This window comes from Lissotriton helveticus, chromosome 1_2, assembly GCF_964261635.1.
Source record: "Lissotriton helveticus chromosome 1_2, aLisHel1.1, whole genome shotgun sequence".
Classification (NCBI taxonomy): domain Eukaryota; kingdom Metazoa; phylum Chordata; class Amphibia; order Caudata; family Salamandridae; genus Lissotriton; species Lissotriton helveticus.
In genome coordinates this window covers 270,886,930-270,903,820 of record NC_136058.1, presented here as the reverse complement: position 1 = coordinate 270,903,820, position 16,891 = coordinate 270,886,930, and the positions used below count along the sequence as shown (strand labels likewise).

Below are 16,891 nucleotides of genomic sequence, written 5' to 3'. Positions count from 1 at the left end.
GTAGAGTTCAAGTTGGCATAGTATGCAGCCCTAGTCTTGCGGACCAGTTTATGGTATGCTTTGATAGCACTTCTGTACTGTGCATTAGCCAGAGGATCACAGGACTGTCTCCATGCTCGTTCTAGTACCTTGCAGATCTTCCTGGCTAGAGTCAGGGACTCATTGAACCAGATGTTAGCCTGTGCACTTTTAGGGTGTATTAATTTGATTGTGATGCAAATGTCCAATGCTTGGGTGACCCACCCCCGAAAAAAATTCATTTGCCGCTTCAAAATTGGCGGACCTTTCTGGGAGCTGTGTGCTTAAAGCCACTAAGAAGGCGGCAGGGTCCAGTTTATGACAGGGCCGTTTGGGCGTGGGGCTGCAGTGCAACTGCAGTTTGGGGCCAGCTAGCGATAACTGCATAGAAATGAGGGAATGATCTGTCCAGGACATGGGGAGACATAGGGAGGGGGGCCTGCACCTCCAAGGAATGGAGATTCGAGAAAATCTGGTCAAGGGCATGGCCCGTGAGGTGGGTTGGCCCTGGGAACAATTGGACCAGTTGGCATGCTTCCATGTCCCCAGTGAAGTTAAGAATGTCAGGTGCCTCCTGAGACTCCAGATGAAGGTTCAGGACCCCTACAACATTAAAATTGGCTGTCTGAAGAGCTAGTATAGTAATAGCATTGGTCAGGGCTTCTCTGAATTTTTTATATTATTATGCAATCATTCTTTTTAATGGAGCAGGATATTTACAAATAAATTATCCCACTGGTGCCACGGATAATCTCATGAACATAGCACAGCTACACAATGCTCAGTCCATGTCATAATGAGATACTTAATGTTTGCTTGATCATCTTTCGAGCAGTTTTCTGTGGCATGGACAGAGGCTTATTGAGGCACAAATTAGCAGACTAGATAGTTTTTGCAATTTCACTATGGACAACCTAAACACTCAATACCAATACTTGGGTGCAGGTTAGAGTTGGCACCAAAGCCTCAATTTCCCCTAGAATTGCTATAAATGAGGGGTTGAGGCACGAATGTGTGCATGTCGTCTGCTGTTAAACCTCAACCTTGTGGATGGTAGAGAGTTAAGGAAATAAGGAAAGCTTTCCACCTCACTTTAGGGCATCTGTTTATATGGTATCATATGGTAGTGATGTAAGGGGTGTCTATAGCGTAAACCCAGCCAAAAGAGTTGCTCTATAGCAGCAAAGGCAAACAGAAGGCTACCAATAACTTGTGGACTAAGTTCTGAGAGTGGAAACAGACCGTTACTTTGCTGTGTGGTAGTGTTATTTAAAAAGGTGTGTGACAGAGCAAAGGGAATCAGCCAAGCAGGATGGGTTCAGCAGGAGAAGAAAGATCAAACCGAATATCAAGTGGGGTAAAGTCGTATGAGCTGGAAGTAGGGATGGCAAATCAGAGGGTATCCAGAAGATAGCAGGAGAGCTGGAGAAAAGGCCAGTAGGCAGAGAACCCAAGCATACCTCTCATTACATAAAACAGCTGTGTGAGGGCTAGACGAGCTGAATTCCTCAATGCCATGGTCTACGGAATGGACCGTGGCCACAGGCAGGTACTACACACTTTCATTTGCAACGGGCATAATTAATTGCACTAGAACAGTAAGATTGGATGCAGGGGCACAGAACTTATTGGGTAGCAGAGGCGGGTAAGACCAGATACCCAGGTAGGAACTAACACTCGGAGGTGATGGTAATAAAGTTTTAGCTCATAGCAGGGACAGCTGTAAAGCGGAGAACTTTGTTTTCTTTTTGAGGGGAAGTGGACCCGACATTTGGGAGTTGGTGTTCTGCAAGAGAACAAAGAAAAACCATGCACCTACCAAACAATCCAGAAAGAGTTCAGGAGATTAGGATTTTCATTTAACCAGACTGTGCGGAAGAGCCAATTAGTCCTTGACAAAGGGAGCTGCAGCATGTAGGATGCTCTTACAGTAGACCAGTGTGCAGTCGAGGAAGCCATTGATTAACATGTCACCATCCAGATGTAAGTGTATGAAGGTGTGCAATGTATGGATAATTATCTGCGTAGTCCATCTGCATTATTTAAAAGTGCTTTAAACCAATGGTCCGCTTACAAAAGTCAACAAATTATCTAGGGACCCAACTGCAATGATAATAAGTGGGAGAATGACATTGATGAAGGATCTAAAATTGTTGTTTGTAGTTAAGAACTTAAGCCGGTTAAATTGTACACAAGTGCTTCTATAATCCATTGCGTAGCCGCCTACAAATATTAAGGGCTCTAATTCAAGGGAAAGGGTGTGCATCAGTATTATATGGCATACCATAAAACCAAAACTAATGCACTGAATTATTCCTTGTACAGAGTATTTATTGACTTTTCTGGCCCATCGTTTTTTCCAGTGTTAAAAGCCCAAAGTGAAATTACTGCAAGAGAACATACAAGAGAAAAGCCAGTAAGTTGGTAGGACATGGCTCCATTCTGTTTATTTAGAAAACTATTTGGCTTACCAAATCCTGCCATACAGGCCCAGATCGGGCTCAAATATATTCTTACAAACAAATTCAGGCGAGGGAAACCAGCTTACTCCCGACTCAGTTTAGGATTCACAGTGATGGATACTTTAAAACCAATGCACTGGTCAGAACGTCAAAAGCAGAATTGCATTATGTCTCATTCAAGGTCATCTATTTTGACGAGGGCACTGAAAAGTCTACTAAGATTACGACTAGAAATCATTGTGTTTTTAAAACTATACAAAAATATCACAGTTCACATGAGAAAGATTCTAAAATATTCACAATGAAAATAAAATCTAATATTGTATTAGACTTTTAGTTCAACTCCAAGTCAGAACTACATGCATGAACTTCTCTCAATTTCATTAGTTAATGCTAAAAGAAATACTTGTGTGCTTTTAGCATTAAATAATGACCGCGTAAGGTTGAAATACATTTTTTTTTTAAATAATGATATTCTACACACAGCCTTAGGACACTTCTTGCTGTACGAACAGTGGTGCCCCAAAGCTGGAAAGCAGATATCTTACATAATGGGTACAATTTTAAGATTGTACAAAAGATGTTTAAATTACAGTAGTTAAGTTAGTTTACATAAATATAGTTCAGGGACTGCCTAACAGAATAGCCATCCCTTGTGATTATCAACGTAAAGGTTCTACATTGAGGCCAAATGAATTTGTCAGTACTCTGAAATGGTTTTAAATAACTACACAAACGCAATCTTTGAACCAGCTGTCCCTGAAAAGTATATCCAACATCCAAAGTAACCAAGTTCAGCATCTGTTTCGGACAACAGCCTATAAACCAAGTATGTCAAAGTTTCAGTGATAGTACTTCTTTAACAACTATTCAAATTTTAAAATTAATGTTTATTCTTTCTTTGCTAGTAACCCAAAATGCAAGTATGTTGGAGCAACAGGCCTTTTTATCTTTCCGGCTATTTACCATAACTAACTCTGGTAAATGCAGAAAGGTGACAAGATTTACAGCAAAGCTTCATTCTGTTGGTCAAAAACTCTAGCATAAGTTACCACTGAATTGGAAAGCAACTGGGGCTATTCTCGTTGATTTCTTGAATTTAGTGAGATTTTCTCCAATATGCATGGGGTACATGTTCATGTATTGAATTTCAATGAAAGTTTTATTTTTGGACATTCTGAATGCTGGACCAGGTTTTACTATTTGGCGAATGGACAATACAACCCTATTAGTAATTAACTATGGAAAACTAAGCATTACAAACACCTAGTTAACTATGAACAATTTAAATAAGTCAAAGTTTCTGTGGTAGCTAATCCACTGTGCAGAAACTTTATATGCTCTGTGTCCATAAAGCACTGGGCACACAAACACATTAGTTGTCGCATCATTCTAGGTTATAGGGAGCGCACACAGACATTTGGTGAGGCCCATCAGGGAGAACAGTCCTGCTAAAGCACATTTCCAAAATGAATTGGGACCATCCAAACCTCAAAGAAAATATTTTAAAAGACGAAATCAAAGATGGTAGAAATTCGAACCTACCTCTGCCATGTTGCTGATAACTATGGCCATAATAATTCCGTAGATTGCCACAGCCTCACAGAAAATGATACTGCAAAGAGAGAAAAAATGTTGATGGGCAGCACAAAGAAAGACTGTGCAACATTGTGTAATTTCTGAAGTGGTTAGTCGTCCATGGAAGCTACATAGCTTGCAATATACCAGAATTCAAAGGTTGCTCCTTACTATGAGAAAGTGTAGTCTATGAAATAAAATACAATTTAAAATGGACTGATCATAAACAGCAGACAAATATAACTAACCAAAAATCAAGCCTTAGTAAGTGATGTACAGTTTAATTCTCGAGGACAACTTAAGAACAAACACCTGTGCACAGTTAAAGGAGTACCCCTTTTCTCTCTTTTTTACCCCATCTAACAGAGGAATGAAGAGTGGACTTTGCTTTTACAGATTCCAGCCAGGAAAGTACCTGAACAATAAGTTACTTAACATTCCTTCTGATGGATGTGAGCGGTCCTCAAAGGAGCCAGGTGTACTATATTCGCAGGCATTAGACTGGATCTGAAAACTTTTCATACTATATTTCAGTTCACTGCTGCATGATGTTGGGCACTTCCAGCAATAGATTTGTGAGGCACCGTCAAGAAAAGTCTATAACTGTTTTTCTGAGCTGCACAGACCAAAACATGAAGTCACAGCCAAAGAAATAAAAACACCAATCAATATATGCGAATATTAACACTTCGCATAGAGGTGGTGGGCGAGTGATGAGTAACATACACGTTTTGCATCCATTGGAAAGCAAATTGATAAAACTATTCTCCAAAGGAATTCTACAAACGGCATGCTAAAGGGCCTTCATCTGTGCATATGGAAAAGTGTCAACATAGCCATCCAATTAGCCAAATCAGACCAAGGGAAAGGTCACTTGACGTTGTTGCATCTCAAATAAGACAAGTGGAGGTGCTCCCTATGAATTGTCCCATATATTCCTACACTCCTGATGGGAAAAGTAAGATTTTTTATAAACCTTTTTTCCGGGGACCACAGTCTCATGGGCATCCAAATTTAGATTAAGACTTGGAGCTCTTGTTCTTTAGGGCTGCCAAGAAAAACCTGGCCTCCTTCTCCCAGGTGACATTGGGTGTATCCTTGGTCAGAGCTCAGAAGTGTCTGTGAATGCTCTCACACCATAGGCATCTTCAATACCAGACCCATCCGTCAACAGTTCCCACAAGGCTGGTGCCCTGAAAATATCAAATGACTTGGCACCCAAGGTATTACGCAAAATCTGATTATATTGTTTTTGATCGGTTTAAGAAACTTGGCAGCTCCGTATCCTACATATGTGGTGCAAGAAAAAAGGAATCCGTTCTAAGTTCTTGCTTCATCATCTAAAGATCCATCACATCACTTTTTCCGTCACTTTGTAGAGCAGCCATTAAAGTCTCATAGTACCACCCTCCATTAGTGGATGGTTATTGCTAGAACTGGGGGTTCAAATGAGGAACATGCAGTTAGTAGTACCAAGTTCTTTCATCACAGAAGTTGTTATTCAGTGGGCCACAGATCGATCCTGGGCATGTGCCAAATGACCAGTGAGCATCTTAAAACAGTTTAGCCACCAGCTTTCATTTTACATGGGACTAGGTCTACACAGACATTTAGAAACAAACCAAATCCTAGCTCAGTGGATAGTGTTCATCTTGTATCTACCCCATCCAAAGGAAACAAGGCACTGGTAGACTCCCACAAAAATCTTACTCTGAGTCTCCAGGTGGACACATCAGTTCTAAACTACACTGAGCATTCCTGTAAGGTCAGAACAATGCCAGACAAGAGTCGGAACTATATCTTAGGAAGGGTTGGGAAAGATGATAACCCACACTGCGATAGAGGGGTCACCCACACCTTTGAGCAGGCCAATGGTTCTTATGTAAGCATTGACTGGTAGCAGTTTGTGTGTGAATTAGAGGATCAAATGCAGTCACCAAGACCAATGACCACCCAATAGCTAGAGCGGATAATTTGAGCAGCAGGATGGGAAAAGCCAACTACTGAGAACCTACTACCACCACCATGTTTGACTTACAGAATTGAAGAAAATTTCAACATTCTACAGCTAAAAGGACATATTTAAGTTCATGACGATACCCTTTGTTATTGTCACCAGTTGAGGAAAAAAACTTCAACCTCGTCATGGTTGCCTTCAGTGCTCGAAGTGAATGCAACATGACTTGGGAATCGGAAACATACATTGGACACCAGGTTTGTGGGACTGGCATACATGCTGCATCTACCTTTCTGATCCAATATTTTCCAGCAGCAGATTAGTGTGTACACGCTGAGAAATTGAATCGCAAAAATGTATTAACAAGGAAGAACCACATTAGAGTTTTACCTGTTTGAATTCAAATGCTGGTTATTAGATGGCTGTATTGTGTGATTAGGCTACATGGAAATTCTAGAAAACATACAGGTTGAAATAAAAATAAACTATACATGGATAAGCTTACCTGACCAGATTCTTAGTTTTAATCCTCGGAGCTTTCACACCACCGCCAAGGATACTTGAGCCAGTCACATATATTCCCCTAAAGAATACAAAAATTATTGCATTTTATAACATGGTTCTATTTCACATAAATGAATAACCATTTACATGCCTTCCTGGAAGCGCTAACAGTACGTCTTTAAACAACTATTCACATTTTTAAATTAATGTTTATTCTTTCTTTACAAGCAACCCAAAATGCAAGTCTGCTGGAGAAACAGGCCTTTTTATCTTTCTGGCTATTTACCATAACTAGCTCTCGTATATGCAGAAAGGTGGCAGGATTTTCAGCAAAACTTCATGCTGTTGATCTAAAACTCTAGCATAAGTTACCACTGAATTGGATAGCCCCTGGGCTATGCTTGTTGATTTCTTGAATTTAGTGAGATATTCTCTATAATGCTTGGGATACATGTTCATGTATTGAATTTCAATGAAAGTTTTATTTTTTGACATTTTGACTGCTGGACCAGGTTTTACTATTTGGCGAGTGGACTAATACCGCCCTATCAGTAATTAACTATGGAAAATCAAGCATTACAAACACCTAGTTAACTATGAACAATTTAAATAAGTAAATGTATTAACGTCCAGATACATTTAATAAACAATGACAATGCATTTATATATTAATGCCCCCCTCCAAGTAATTCAATAGCTTGTAAATAGAGGTGCACCTAACGAGCAGCAAAATGGCTCGGGGCTATCTTGCCAACAGCAAACCGTACAGTCTATGTACGGGCACCACTCCACACAGAAAAACTGCACTGAAACTGCTGCATGCATAGAGGTCAGTGGTCCTATAGTAAACATCAGTTTACAAACCTTGAAGTATTCTGCTTATATGACCACATATATTTATGAGCTCTTTTAAAGGGGAAAGTCAGTAGAAAAAAACCCATCTGCAAGCCACACCATTACTGAATTCCACCTATTCAAACTATGAAAGTCCCGACACGCAGCCCCTTAGCAGTACTGGTCTTTTCTTTCAACTCACTGTGGTTTTTAAAAAAATCTAGAGACCTCCGATTAGATTGGCTACTGCAGACTATGGTCTGGAGAGCTGCTAGGCTCTCGCCAAAATAAAAAATAAAATATTGGCTAAAAGCAAAAACATTTTTGACCTCACAAAGTACCATACAGCCACTAATTCTGATGAGAACTACTTTGATCAAAACACGTTGATGACAACAAACCAATGGACAAAGAATGCGGACTGGAAGGGCCTACAAGTAAGTAAAATACTTACATACAAATATTCATATATTTTTGTATATTCAATTGGTATTGGATAATGAAAGACATAAAAAGATGGACAAAAACTTTGCAATGCAAACTACAATCTCAGAAGGAAGTTTCACTCTAGGTGCCTGGAAGCACCCAATGAAAGTCATTGAGTGCAGAGAAATATTTATCCAAAAAAAAGGTTTTTCTTTGGGTAACTATCGAAAGTTAAGAAAAGGACAGAAAAATGAGACAGAATAGGTCAACATGATTAATTTTTTCAAATTAATATTGTTTTTAATGTTTTTACAAGCATTTCCATTCTGCGGTCTTTATGCAGGGCAGAAAAAAAGAAGTGCCAAACTTTATAAATGCAATAAACACAACAATCATATTACAATCAAGATGAAAGACGAGTAGAATCCAAGCACAAACATGTAATGAGGCAAAGTTGTGACAAACTAACCACATTAATGTACTGCTGAGGCGAGATCAGATATATACAGTGCACATAGAAGCTCAGAGTGCAATAAGCAATTTATTACCCTTGTGAATGGTGGGAGAGGCCATTACTCAAAAGAGGTGGAGTCTAAAGTTGTGTCTTTAATTTAAAGCAGCGTGCAAGGAGGCACTTTATCCCCAGTGCAAAATCACTGTATCATGCAAGCCAGTTAATAGTTTTTCTCGTGTAGGTTTTGCTATACTGTGAGGTATTCATTCAAAATTGGACCTCTTTCGTACTGTAGAAGTAAATGTGTGAATGTGCATTGTTTATTAGTACAGTTCTAAACAGTATATGCTACATTTCTCCTCACTTCCATAGCATAAATACATATACAAAACCCTCCTATTTCACGGGGGGAAGGGAGAACTGTGGAATATGGACAATATTTCATGGTCCCTATGAAATATGGATTTCATCATGACATCCTCTGACGAAACTGCAGAACTTTACCATTGGCAGCCCTACTAGAATAATGTCGCTTTTAGGACTAAATTATGCAGTGAGGTTGGGTAAATTATGTGGCAAAAACACACAAATTATGAAGTACGTTCTTTGGAAGTACACTTTTCATCCATTTTAGCCTGAAACAGCAGTTTGTGAAATCAACAAATTACATAGAAACTGAAGTGGAATATACAGAATTATGCGGTCACAGCGGTCCATATATCCATTGCACCGCTGTCCATTGTTTTATCAACAATTTATTCATGAAAAGTAATTCTGATTCAGTAGCCACTGTTTGCATCCCTTTGAAGATAACAGCTTTTTCAAGCATTCTCCCCTCCCTCCTTCAAGTCTCAACCTTGAGTCTTACCAAGTTTTTGCACCAGAGACTACTTAAGTCAATAAAGGGGAAAAAGGCAGCTCCTTTGGTTCCTTTATCCAATGGCGCTCTCAGTCGATCCCATAAATACAACTCTTTCAGGCTTTCCGGTCAGTTAGGCTTTCACTGCAAGCAACTGACCTGCAGACAAGGGCTCATCCACTCCCCCGCCACAACTGGTCATCTCTATGCCCAGCATCCATCACCAACAGTGGATCCTAAAGCTCCCCCAGTTGCTCTGTTTGCTCAGAGTAGGGTAATAGCAGGCCTTCATTTTAGTGGGGCATAATAATCACATACAAACAGGCCAGCAACAATCACTCTTACTTAGGCTGCATAAGAGGGTCAACAAAATCCGTTTGTCACATATGCTGTGCTGAAATAGCCATGGAGGAATGCCACTTGTGATTAAATAATGCGTGCCACTTGATTTTATTTATTTTTAGGGGGAACATCACAAACCCAATTAGCTCCAAGCACAAGTGATTAAGTCCTGAATAGGCAACATCAGAAAAGTGTACAATGCTGTTGGCCAAGAGTGACAGAACGAGAAAGGCTAGGCAATCTAGCCCCTTTCTGAAACAAGGTGGTTTCTACTTCTTTCCTACAGTAGAGTGATGTTTGTTTCTCTCCGTTATCCAAGGGTAAATAGCTCTAGAGACACAGATCTAATATAGAGAACCTCTTATCTCCCATCCATCATGTGGAGTAGCCAGCAGAGGTGTTTGGACTGCACTGCTAATGTAGGTATGTAGCAGGCTACTTTTTCACTGAGATATGATCGGGCTGCTCCTGAGAAACACTTGAGATGAGGTATATGCTTTAAAGACAATCTGTTTAGCAGGCCATGAACAATTTGTCAGACTACCCAGGATTTAAAATTAAGAACCTTCTGCAATAGTTACAGGCAACCAATCTAACTTTGGGTAATACAATCATCAATCCATTTCTATAATCTAATTTTGTAATCTGGTCGATGTGTGGGAGGAGCTGCTTTAGTTGCCTCAGGTAAAATGAAACCTGACCACACTACTGGCAACTGTGGGCCCCAAAAGAGGACTTGCCCTGACCAACCACACACGTAACCATGGCATCATCCTAGACAGTAAGCTCACCATGAGGGGACAGCTCAACAGTGGCATCCACCTGCTTCCTCACCCTCGGCGTCTTCCGCAAGAACTTCAAATAGCTCCCCATCGACACCAGACAAACCATCACACAAGCCCTTGTCACCAGCCGACTGGACTACAGGAACACTCTACGCAGGAATCACCTTTCACCTCCTCAAGAGACTGCAAACAATACATTACTCAGAGGCCAGGCTCATTCTGGACCTACCCAAACGGACCCACATCAACCACCAACTCCAGGAGCTCCACTGGCTCTCCATTCAGAAGAGATGCCAGTTCAAGTTGCTGAGCCATAACTTCAAGGCACTTCTCAACCTGGGACCAACCTACATCAACCACCAACTGAACTTTCACCTCCCCTCCAGACAGCCCATGCTCCGCCTCACACACACCCCTCGCATCAACCGCAGCAACAGTGGAGGATGCTCCTTCTTCCTCACCGCAAGATCCTTGAAAGTCCTCTCTCATCACCACCACCAGATTGCTTCCTCACTGCTGGAATTCAGAAAAGGACTTCAGACATGGCTATTCAACGGAGTCCTCTACAGCAGCACTCCTAGCACCTGGTTATTCTACAGGAGACCAGCCATGCTGTACAAATCCAGATTGATTGATCCTTGTAGGCAAAATCTTTAGTGCCCCACACAGGGGTAGCAAAAACTATATAAACGTTGCAGTACAATAACACCTTTGAGTGCTCCTTCATCAGCAAACAGGGTGAAAATGTAGAACAAACGGATAGGGTGCAGAGGGTGCTAACAAGGGGTAATAGCAGCAGATCAAACTATGAAGCTGGAACCCAATATGCTTTGGACTTAATACGTTTGGGGCTGCTGACGTTTGTCAATGCAGCCAATTCACCCATGCCTTGTGATGGAGTGAAAAACAAATAATCAGCATAAGAATGAAATTACAGCCTTCTATGTCTTAAGATATGAAAAAGTATTTAAGAAAATATATAAACAGGGAAAATAAGTGAAAGCTGATGAACTCCACATTTTAGAGGAGCTCAGAAGATTGAAAAGGTGCACGCTTGACACATTCTCCAATTCAAACAACTAGGGAGAAGTGAATGCAGGGATCGGAAACAGAAATAGTGGCTTCTGCTATTGGAAGAGAATTTTGGAAATTGTTTGGCTCACAAAAAGGTTATTTTAATTGTACAGCTCACATTGCCAAGCTCCCTTTCCACATTTATGTTAGCAGGAAACAGCAAGAAATCGAAAAACCGCATTAACGGCTGGTCCAGTATATAGTGAAATGGGTCTCATGACATTTCTTCTATAGACAGTAGACAATATTAAAAATTACAATTTAATTTAGGAGACCGATTAAAGTGAAAAAATCCTCTTTGCTTCAGGCGGTGGAATCACAGTCTGCTAAGCACAATCCTTGCTCAGATGGAAAAAGAAACACTGATTTTTTTAAGCAATGCATACCAAGCTTCAATCATTAACTGGAAAGCAGAATGAAGAGGCACAAAAACTTAAATACCAAACAGAAGATTCATTAGCTCACCACTTGGCAACGAAGCAAAATAACATATCACATATTAAGGAATTTCTCTCACTGAATGTGAACCTTTAGGGAAGGAGAACAGAGACAAAGTCTTAAGCATGCTACCATTCAACTTCTAAAGGAAGGTACATTAAAGACCGCAGCCATATTAAAAGAGTACAGCCATCACTGTCAAATGGAACTATTGCCAGATGACATGAGGAGGGTCCGATTTTTATTGAGACTTAACATGTAGGGCCCCATTAGTATGGCGGGCACACTTTGTCCGCCCGCCATACTCTCCGGAAACTGGACCGCCCGCTGAGCGTGCGGCAGTCCTGCACTCCAGATTAGGATGCGCCCGCCACACTGGCGGGCGCATTTCCAACATTGCGGCGGGTGGTGCAGAGAGCACCGCCCACCATAATGCATAAAGGCAGGTCGAGCGTTTCAATGCACAACGTGACAGGCACCGCGCAGTGCCTGCCATGTTGTGGCATGGGGGGTACCGTAGGTACCCCCCATGTGCACCCCCGCCCCACGCCGCCGGAGTCCCTGGGGGCCCGCAACAGTCCCTTGCCGCCACGGAAAGGCATGTTCATGGCCACATTGTAATATGGCTGGCGGTGTCTTTCAGACACCGCCTCCATATTGAACCATTTTCCGCCTGGTCAACTTGTCGACCGGGCGGAAAAGCGGCAGACGATCTTTCCATCAGCATTGTAATATGGCGGGGGGTCTTTGCTGCAAGGATGGCGGGTGGATCGTCCCCGCCGGGCCGGCGGGGACTACCGTCAGCCCAGCGGAGGCGATCCACCGGCCATCCTAATAGTGCCCTTAGTGTCGGCACTGTGCACTTAAGCTGAGGAAGGCGCTTAGGGGTTCATTTGTGGGAGCTGCAGACTAGTTTCAGCCATATGGTAGACCTACTGATCACTTGTACCCTTCTAATCCCATACACCACACTTTTATCCTCAGATGGCTCAACAGGCCAAAGGCAGACAGCCAGAACTCCCGCCTGTTTTACTATTGCTCGTTCAGCAACTTGGTGGTAGCAAGTTTATGTAAATTAGTAATGACTGGTACTTACACAGTATGGATGGTGGCTCTAAACTGAGGTTGGGTAAGCACAGGCTTCCTTTACGTAGACAGCAGAAAAAACCCTGGGGCGACTATCTATACCTCTCCTTTGGTGATTTCAATGAGAAACTTTGTGGAAAAACATTTTTTCAATAAAAAGCCAAACGAATACGTATGATAATCTAGGCAATAAGGAGTCTTTGGGGGCATTCTATTGTAAGAGTGAACCTAACTCCCCTGGTAAAAAGTCAAAATATCAGACCTACATTTACCTTATCTTCTTTTGTATAGAGGCAAAATACATTTTCAATACAAAAGAAAATTTCCTGACACTTTTTTGCTTTAACCGGAGTAAGCTTCAACAAACAAATTAATGATTTCCTGTGCAACCTCCCCATTCCCCTAGGATTATGGGACAAATTGTCTTTCAGTTACTGATAATATAAATCAATTTATCAACCATTCCCCTGTGTTAAATTATCGACCATTGACACAAATCAACCCTCCAAGGGTTCTCTGACTGCTTGTTACAATTAATGCCAGCCATCAGTCCATATTATGATGAATGGAGGAAGTTGTGTGAGGCAAGCTACTTCCAAGATTGTTACTGTATGCGATCTGCTACCAGCACTCCATGAATCTAATAAGATCAACCCAAGGTCCGAGGTTGGCAGTGCAATTGACAAAGTGCTCATCTTTTAGGCCTTGAAGGATCGCAAAAGATGCTGTATGGTACTGGCATAAATTGTTTACATCTATCATCTCTAAGAGTAAGAAACATAGAAGTTGGAATTATATCAAAAATACATTGGTAACTACTGCCAAAGTGGAATAACATCCCCAGCGCAGTTAAAGTCCAACAGGCAAGAAAAAAGTTTGGACTACGGTCTCTTCCACTTCCAAACCCACTAGTTGTAAACTGAATAGGAATGATGGAAAAGAGGATTAGAATTTAGGGAAAAGCAATTTATGATGACATTGTACTTTCGATAAACTTTTTTGAGGACTTAATAAAAAAAAAATTTGACAGAGACTGTATCATCGGTCTTCATTGTTTGCAAATATACTTGTGCATTAATGACTGAATAAACAACTTGATTCGTAAATATGGAGTGCTGAGACAACCATATTTGACTAAGGAAGGAAAATTCAAGACAAGTTAAATGTTGCCAGGCTTTTAGCAAATGTACTGAAAGTGCAATCTGTGTATTGTTTCTATACCTTTTTGCATAGTCTTCCTTCTCCTATATACTTTAGAAAGTCAATGATGATAAGTATTTATAGACAATTTGTAACTTACATTAAGCGATTTGCTCTTCAACAAAAGAAATTCAATATGAAAAACGAAAATACGGTCATATTAGAGAAGAGATCTTAATTTGGATTGTAACCTTAAAGGTTTGATTACACATTCTTTGAGAAATGATGGCGGGCGTTTGTTGTTTGATGTTCAGGTGCCACACCGTCGCTTCCTTGTGATTTATGGTGAATTTCTTAAGTAGCCAAAGTTCAAGTATTAATACAGGTTTCCTTTGCCTATGATGATATTTACGATTCATACCTAAATTAGCTAGATTTCTATTAAAAAAATAGGACTCACTTCCCACCTTAGACAGTGTATCATCAATGGAGATAATTGATGGTGGTTGAGCATCTAAATGATTTTGAGTACATCCCAGTTATATACTTATGCTTGCCAAATCACAAATTTGAAAACTCTTCTGACTCTGTACAAAAACTTTTCTTTACATGAAGTTTGATATCTGCACAAGATAACTGATGGCTAGGTTCATCCTTGCTCTAGGAGATGTTAATTGATGAAAGAAGACTTGGAACATTTTACCTATGTCTGCAAGATCAGATTAAATATATAAATCAGTAACAAAAAATCGTTTTTATATAACCGCAAATAGTGGTTGAAGAGATGGGAAATTGTGCAACAGGTAATATTGCAACAGTTTACAACTCATCACCTGTACAATAATGTGCCTTTTTTTTTTTTTTTTAATATATATTTTTAAGAGTTTTATATAGCGCGAACTAGACCCGAGACATCAGGTATCAGAGCGCTTTACATGAGCACCAGTTTCGTTTCAGACGGACACATTCATTTTTGTTAGGCAGAGGAAGATTAAGTGATTTGCCCAGAATCACAGGATGTTGAGGGTCATTGCTGAGACTCAAACCCGGTTCCCCAGCTTCGAGGTCGACAACTCTAACTGCAAGCCTACATCCTCTCCCCTTGCTTTGTCCAGGTTGCCTTTTTACCTCAATTCAGCCTGGAAAAAGTGGTATGTGTGCTGCAAAACACATTGGCTGGGGCTTGACTGACCTAATTTTATATTAACGTTTTAAATTAGTTCTAATTAACATAACTTGTCTGAAAATGCACATCTATAAAATTAAGAAAAATGTAAAATGCCACAATAAATTAGAGTGATAAATCCATTCTCAATTGGCAACACTAACTGTAAATTGTTTCTAGTGTTTCATTTGCTGTTCTTTATATTTATGTGACACAGGAGAGGTAACTGGTGGTTTGGGGTATGTCATGCTGGACACTTTGTCCCTGGTTTGCAATTACAATTGTATATATATATATTTTTAATATGGTTATATAGCTCATATACAGGACCCTGGATTAATTTGTGATATGCACTTTCATTGTATTATGCCCTCTGCAATGTTATTTGGCAGTAAAGTAAAATAGTTTATGATTTGAAAAGGTTGATGTTGCATATGAAGAATTTTTTGATATGATCACAAGTTACATTTTCCTTTTAATTTGTATGCTGTTGATTTGTTTCTAAGAGCGTTGCTCAATGAAATCGATAACTATACACGAATCACCAACATAGAATTATTCTCTTTCAAGATTAATGCCCCAATGAGTCCCAAGGAGGGAAATGATGGATTTGCCTAAGAGTCAATAACCACAACATAGCTGTTTGGCCGAGCAAAGATGGGAGTTAAACGGGAACAAGGGGTTTTGATCATGATTATGTACTGTGTTGTCCTGACAAGACATGAAACCAGCAACCTAGGAATGTTAAGCCAATTCGGCAATTAAGAACTTCAAACTTGTTTGCATTTTTATGATTTTTGTGCAGTATTGACAAAAGAGCTGAAAACCCAACATATTAAAAAACATTATGAGAAACATCAGGAGGTTTAACATAATGAATAAATAAATGATTTTTGTTGTTCAACTGATTAGACTACATGGTTTCATTTTCATCCCTTGCCTTATCCACCAGCTAAAAGGTGAGATCACAACTAAAAGACGACTCAAAAATAATTCAAGAAAGCAAATGTAAAGGGTGGCTTTCAAAGTAACGGACAACAGAAGGTTTCAGCGCAGGCTAGCATACAAAATGTGCATCAATGAACAAGACGACAGTGCCTTACATGATGAAATGGTTCAGGGAGGACAGCAAGTACCGACAAAGAAAGCACAGTCTAGCAAAGCCACACACAAAACAGGGAGAGCTGTGGATGCACTTACCATGCGGCTCCAACCACAGAGAGAGAGATGGATAAGCCAATTCCAAGGTTTGCCCACATAAATGGGGAGGTTTCCGTCAAGAACCTACAAAGAGATAATTCACAAATGAAAATCACCACATTGTGCAACAGCGTTCCAATTATATCCTAGAAAATAACTAACAAAAGAATTGTCACCACCACCATGCAAGAGCAACAATTCCTACCTGGGCAAGGAAGGAGTTCTCAACGAGAAATATTTAGATGTTGCTATTATAAATCCAAAGCTAGCAACACATTCCTCAATCTTTGGAATGTTTGCATTCTAGTTCAAATTAGCAAGGGGGTTTACAGGACCACTTTCGTGCACTCCATTGGGAGTAGAAAAATCAGTTTACTCTGTTTCAGTTATAGCTTGAAAGCAGTAAAACGCTTCCAACATCATCTGTTTGTTAAGCTGTCGTTATATGTCCTCTTACTCCAGTCAATGGAAAAAGGGACAGTAAGTGAAAAATCTGCCCACCTGTTAATGGGGAGTTCCACATTCACAGGGTGGACAGACATTGAAAGAGGTAATGAAGGGACCTATAC

The 16,891-nt window shown here is 40.4% G+C and overlaps 1 protein-coding gene across 1 annotated transcript in view; it reads right to left on the bottom strand.

Moving 5' to 3' along the window:
* The window catches only part of ATP6V0B (ATPase H+ transporting V0 subunit b), a 102,020-nt gene that overhangs the window by 41,496 nt on the left and 43,633 nt on the right, over positions 1 to 16,891 (bottom strand). The window contains exons 3-5 of the mRNA XM_078671714.1: positions 16,323 to 16,406; positions 6,521 to 6,598; positions 4,026 to 4,095 (exon numbers count right to left, since the gene is read on the bottom strand). Of these exons, the coding sequence (XP_078527840.1) occupies positions 4,026 to 4,095; positions 6,521 to 6,598; positions 16,323 to 16,406 (232 nt within the window). The remainder of the gene's footprint in view (positions 1 to 4,025; positions 4,096 to 6,520; positions 6,599 to 16,322; positions 16,407 to 16,891) is intronic.